General features: G+C 56.5%; 1 protein-coding gene across 1 annotated transcript in view; it reads right to left on the bottom strand.

The window, feature by feature from the left end:
* Window positions 1-595: 595 nt before the first annotated feature.
* GRID2IP (Grid2 interacting protein) overlaps window positions 596-6,082 on the bottom strand; it is a gene marked incomplete at its 5' end in the record, with an annotated part of 28,523 nt that continues 23,036 nt past the window's right edge. Inside the window, 5 exons of the mRNA XM_077140271.1 lie at window positions 596-3,045; window positions 3,273-3,437; window positions 5,054-5,172; window positions 5,271-5,400; window positions 5,944-6,030. Of these exons, the coding sequence (XP_076996386.1) occupies window positions 2,974-3,045; window positions 3,273-3,437; window positions 5,054-5,172; window positions 5,271-5,400; window positions 5,944-6,030 (573 nt within the window). The remainder of the gene's footprint in view (window positions 3,046-3,272; window positions 3,438-5,053; window positions 5,173-5,270; window positions 5,401-5,943; window positions 6,031-6,082) is intronic.

Here is a 6,082-nt window from a genome sequence, read left to right as displayed (position 1 = left end):
TTTTTTTTTGGAGTAATGAAAATGTTCTAAAATTGATTGTAGTGAGGAACGCACAACCATATGATGATGCTGTGAGCCACTGATTGCATACTTTGGATGGATGATATGGTTCATGAATATATCTCAATAAAATTGCAATAAAAAAAGAATATGTGCGCGGGCAACAGTGGTTCAGTGGCAGAGTTCTTGCCTGCCATGCCAGAGACCTGGGTTCAGTTCCTGGTGCCTGTCCATGTGAAAAAAAAGAATATGTACCTACAAGCATTCACTGATGGGTGTTTCAATCAACCTTTTAGGGTTGTAAGTCACCGAAACCCATTCAAATCAGCCTAAGCCATTAAAATAAATTTTAAAATTTTACAAATGGAAGAGGGGGGGAGGTGTTGGCTCAGTAACTGACACATTCAGATGGCTGCTTCAGGAACAGTTGGATCCAGAGCAGAGATACATGTTGAGATCTTCTCTGCTATACACTCAGGCAGAAACCCCTCCTCGTGGCGGTCCTGGCTTCTCCCTCCAGGCTCCCACCCTCTGTAACCCAGCAATTCATCCAGAGGAAAGGGAACCTCCCTTTCCAAACATGTCTTAGATTGACTCTGTGCCACCCAGCGGTGGTCATGAGACCATCCTATCCAATCAGTGCAGATCCAGGACCTGGCAGTAGGGGAGAGAGAACCTCCTACAGGAAACACGGGGGCTCTCCCAGCATATGGGAGACTGGTTGCCAGGCAGGTTGCCCACTGGAATGAGGGTTTCACAGGTGAGTAGGTAAGAGGGATTGAGAAGTGTGCCCCCTGCAGAAGCGATGGGGATGGGCAGTGGAGCTGTGCTGTGTCCAGGCAGGCCAAGGCCTCAGAGGATTTTAAGCAGGCTGGGTTCTGCAGCAGGGTGCTTGGCAGAGGCAGGCATTTTGAAAAAATGGCCCCAGTTCTCCAACCATCCCTGAACCCACAAGCTTTGTGAGGGGATTTTGCAGTTCTTTCACCAGCCCTTGAATCTGGGCTGGCCTTGTCACTTGCTATGACAATAAAATGTGGTGGAAGGGCTGGTGTCCCTGTTCTGAGCCTGGCCTCAATGGGCACTCTCTGTCTCTGCTTGTTCTCATGGACCCCTGCCTCCACCATATGAACCTGGCTAGTCAGCTGGAGGATGGGAGACCCCATGAAGCCATCCCAGCTACCCCAGCCGAGGCCCCAGATGTAAGAGCTGCCTCACTGAGTCCTAGCCAAGTGAGTCCATAAGCCGGACTCAGCTCAGAACTGGGCAAGTCACCCATACCCTTGTGAGTAGTATGTGATTGTGTTTTAAGACTTGGAGTTTTGGGGGCATTTGTTACACAGCATTATCATAGCAAATAGATAGCTGATACAAGGCATGTTAAGGAGGAAAGCCAGCTAACGCTTGTCATGCGAAGCTGTGGCTCCTGGCATGAGGCTGGACCCACCTGGAAAGCATGGGGATCTAACTTGCAGGACGGTGCTGTATGGGCCGGCTGGGTCCCCGGGATCATGCCTATTCACAGCCCCATGGTCTATAATCTCTACAGAGCTCACATGGGGGATTTTAATGGCACAGGCTGCTGGAACTTAAAGAAATTATCCAAATTGAGCTGCTAGGGAGAAATGAACCACATCTTGGTACATTCTCTCCCTCTACTGCTCCAATCATACTTTTTGGTTTAGACCCTTTTACGTGGTGACTGTGAACAGGGAACAAAGGCCTTAAACAAGGGTCTGAGTAAGACCCTAAAGACTTGAGTCCCAAATACTGCCCAGGAGCAATGCTAGTGATTGATTGGTGGGCAACAAAAAGAATCCAAGAGATGGGTTTAAGGTCCATTTCAGATTTCTCTGAAAGAACGTTAAGGGAAGAGGTAATTTAAGGGGAAGCTGCCTGATGCAGGCATTTGCCGACTGGAGCATGGAAAAGGTGAAACTAGTTGGCACACCCTCCCTGCCCCTGCTCCACCTGCTCCCCAGTTTATCTCCAGCCCAGGTCTCCCCAGGGCTGCAGAGGCCATGTATAAAATTGTCTCCGGGATTCCAACCAGTCCTAAATTGTATCCTCTTCCCCCGGCCTGCTCTGCTCACCTGAGGTCCCCAGGGCCCATCTTCGCCACGCACCCAGGTGAGCGACCTGCCACTGCGCTCCGCAATCCTGCTCTTCCACCACCTAAACGCCTCCTGCTTGCTCTGCCCTCACCTGGACAAGTCACATCCACCCCCAGCACCCGACGGCTGCCTCAACACTGGACTCAAGCTTGTCCACTGGATTCAAACCTCAATTCTGCACATGAAGGGTGATCCCATCCTTCCCTGGGTCTCTCTCAGCTTCTCTCCCGACCTCCTCTAGCCACACGCAGCTCCCCCAGCTTCCACGGGCCCCAGACCCCAGGGCACAGGGCTCGCCTTCCTTCTGTGGCCTCAGGGCCACCGGGGGGCTTCAGGCCTTCTGCCACTGGGGTCGGGGCTCAGGGCCCACTCCCTCTACCCCTGCGTTTCCCAGGCTCTCTGGCAGCCAGGCTGGGACGGCCTTCCACCCGCCCTGGGTATCTGGCCTAATGGAGGAGCCCACCGGACACTGCCCTAGGGCAGCGGCCACTTGGTAATCCACGTGGGGCTTGCAGTGCCCCTCTGCTCCCCAATCCAGGGACCCCAACATCCTGAGGGCGCCCTCAGCCAGCACTTTATTGAATCGCGCCTGGGAGCGAGGTTGGGGACAGGGGCGCGGGAAGCCGAGGGGCGAGGACAGGGGGAGACCGTCCAGGCCCAGGCAAGGTGAGTGCCCCATGGACAGGTGGGTGGTGCCGCCTGGGGCCTCCGTGTCCCCTGGCAGGACTCTCGGGGCCGGAGGGTCTGAGCCTGGGCCGGCCTGAAGCTGGACGCTGAGGTAGTGGAGACGCGGGTGGGCGCCAGGGTCCCGCGGCCAGGTCCTTACCCGCCGCACCAGGCTGCCGCCCCCGGGTCGCTGCTGTCACCAGGCCAGGGGCGACACCATCCCGGAGCTGCGCGGGCCCTCTCCACCCTGCAGGTCAGCGAGCGCTCGCTGGGGAGGAAGGGGACACGGGGGGACGGATCGGTGGCTCGGCCTGGCCATAAGCCTCCTCCCTCTTCCCACCCCAGCCACACGGTACCCGTCTGCCCTGTCGGGAGATACATGGGTCACTCACTGGGGGTTCTTTCCCCATTTGGGCTTCAAGGAAGGCCTCCGTCCTTTGACCTGTGACCCCGACCTCTCCTAAAGGGCCCCTTAGGCTTCGCACCCTGGCTCACCTCAAACTTGCTCATGAACTCCGCAAAGATGCCGAAGAAGGCCTCGGAGGTGGTGGCTTTGGAATCCTCCCCGAAGAAGGCCAGCGCCTTGCCCAGCTCCTCCATGGCCTCCCTCTGCAGCCCGTCCAGCGCCCGCAGTGCCGGCTGCGCCGTCTCCAGGAAGGACTGATGGGCTCAGTTAAGGAAAAGGCCAAGCTGGCTGAGCGACCCCAGGCTCCCGTGATGCCCAAATCCACCCTAAGTTCAGGCCCTGTTCTCGGGCTCCAGCCCCTTTACCCTCCAGGCTCTTTCCCAATCCTGCCCAGCCTCAGGCCCTTCCTTGCTGCTGTCTCTTCTCTGGGGGCTCTGCTTAGATGCCACTGCCACCCTCTGCCCTATACACCCACTTATGGCTGCGCCCTCTGTCATTCCATTTTCCACAGCATTTGTCACTAACTGCAACTGTCCCTGAGTTTAACTCTTAGCTGTAAGCTTGGTGAGGACAAGGACTTCTTGTCTGTGTAGGTCTCTATGTGCAGCCTCCAGGGCACAGGACAATATCGGACACATAACAGGTCCTCAAAGAATATTTAGTGACTGAATCGCTATTTCTTTCAGCACACAGGCTGTGCCAAGATTTGTTCTAAGTCCTCCAGATAACCTTATGAAATTGTCATATCAGCCGATCCTCATTCTACGTGTCAAAAAACTGAGGCAGAGAGCCTTAGCAACCAGCCCAAGATTACACAATGTGCGTAGTTAGAGCCAAGGTCGAATCATCTGCATCACAATCAGTTAATGACCACAACAGCCCCCCATGATAGGAATTGTCCTCTGTGTTTTTATGGATGAGAAAGCCAGGGCTCAGAGAGGGTGAGTGATTTGCCTGATGTCACCCAGCTGGTAAGCAGCTGAGTTGGGATTTGGGCCCAAGCCTATCTGATGGGCCACTGTGTGTCCTGCTTCAGCTTCAGCCCCTCTGCAGACAGTCATCCTCTCTCTGGAAATCTCCAAAGCCAAGGAGGCGGGCCGGCAGCCCTTGGACTGAAGGATGCCAGCATGAAGTAGGACTGCCCCTTATCTAGACAGCCGTTTCCACTTCTGCAGAACAGCTGGGGGTCATGCGGGTGAGAGCAAATGGAGTTGACCAGCACTTTGCTTGGACCCTGGTGTCTGCTCGGCGACGGCCTACTAGGACTCTAGTGGGCAATGTCTCTGAGAGGAAAGGGGGACCTGAGGGCAACTTCCTACCCACATACTGACCGCAGCAGGAGCCATGCCTTAGGGTCAGGGATAAACGACAGGGACTCTGGGAGTTGGGTGGGGAAGGCCACTGCCTAGACCAAAGTCACAACCCGTGAAGCCCCTCCTTGTCTAGTTGTAGCTCCAGCAGGAAAATCCCCGACTCCCCCTTCAAGAGGTGCTGGGGCCACAGAAGGGGAGCGAGAAGAGATGCTGCGTGCCCTCGTCTCCCACCCCAGACCAGGCTTGTCTCCTCCCCTGGTTGAGCCCTGCAGGCTGGTCTCGGTGAGAACGTCCCCAGGGCCTGGCAGGTCTCTCCTTGTGTCTTGTGACTTATGTCTGGGCTTCACAGCCTATGGGGATAGAAGGGGCGAGGCTGTGGCTCTGGGACCCTCACAGAAGAGCACCTGCCTCAGTTACGCTAGACGCAGTTTGCAATGACTTCTCCCAGGTCCCTGGGTACTCAGTGGTCTCTGCTGGCAGAGCCACAGCCACCTTTACCCAAGCCTTCCCAACCCCTGAGACCACCCTTGCACTGGCACAGGCTGCCTGGAGGATACTGCCATGACCATGGCAAACTTGTCATCACTGGAGGGGGACATGCTCTGGCAGGCGGCCTGGATCTCGCCAATGGTGCCGTGGAGGTCAGCCAGGTCGCCGGTCAGGGCCCGCTGGTTCACTGAAGGGACGAGACACTGGCCTCATGAGGGCCACATGCCCAGCCCAGCATGGCAGGTCCTGTCCCGCCCCCCTCACCGGCCCGCTCACCCAGCGTACCTTTGGCCGCGAGCAGCACAGTGGGCAGGTCCTGAGCAAAATCCAGGAGTTCAGGGAAGTGCTGGCTCAGCGATTTGGCAAGAATGTGCAGAAAGGTGGACTTCCCGTCCACTGTCTTGGTGGAGTTCAGCTGCAAGTGACCCCCAACAAAATCCTCCTCACACGTGTCTTCCCTTTTTTTTTTCTGGGACCATCTGTGGTCCAGCTGAGCCTCGGATACTCTAAACCATCACTATCCACAAACGGCCTTTTTCTTCTTTTTAAAACAACAAAAGACCCCTGGGGAAATGCCCCTAGACACTGGGGAGTCTGGGTATTTAATTTGTCCTTTCTCTGATCCTAGATCATTCCAGAAAAGCTGGCCTGACAGTGGTGGAGGGGGACATAGAACCTACCAGGTGGGTTTGACTCTCCCCTTCCTCCTGGGGCTCCCCCCCACCCCCCACCCCGGGCCCCCATTCCATTTCCTCCAGCTCCTGAGGCTGGACTTGGAGAAGCTGGGCGCCCCCTGCCCTCCAACCTCTGTCACAGCCCGGCAAACTCCTGGAGTTGGGGAGCAGAGAGAGCTTCTGGGTCCTGGTGCCCTCTATTCCCTCTGCCACAGGAGAGGCCTGGCCTCTCCCATCCCCGCAGGTGGGCAGGCTGACGGATCAGCGCCCACCGGCCTCCTCACCTCCGTCAGGAAGTTGATCTTGAAGCCAGTGGTCTTGTTGGTCTCGGGCTGTCCATCGTTGAGATAGTTGCCCATGGCCAGCACGAACTGCGGAGAGAAGGTGCTGGGTCGTCGGGGCCGTTACACCCGCACCCCGCCT

The sequence above is a fragment of the Tamandua tetradactyla genome, chromosome 23 (genome assembly GCF_023851605.1).
Source record: "Tamandua tetradactyla isolate mTamTet1 chromosome 23, mTamTet1.pri, whole genome shotgun sequence".
Lineage (NCBI taxonomy): Eukaryota > Metazoa > Chordata > Mammalia > Pilosa > Myrmecophagidae > Tamandua > Tamandua tetradactyla.
This window is presented reverse-complemented; position numbering and strand designations above follow the sequence as displayed.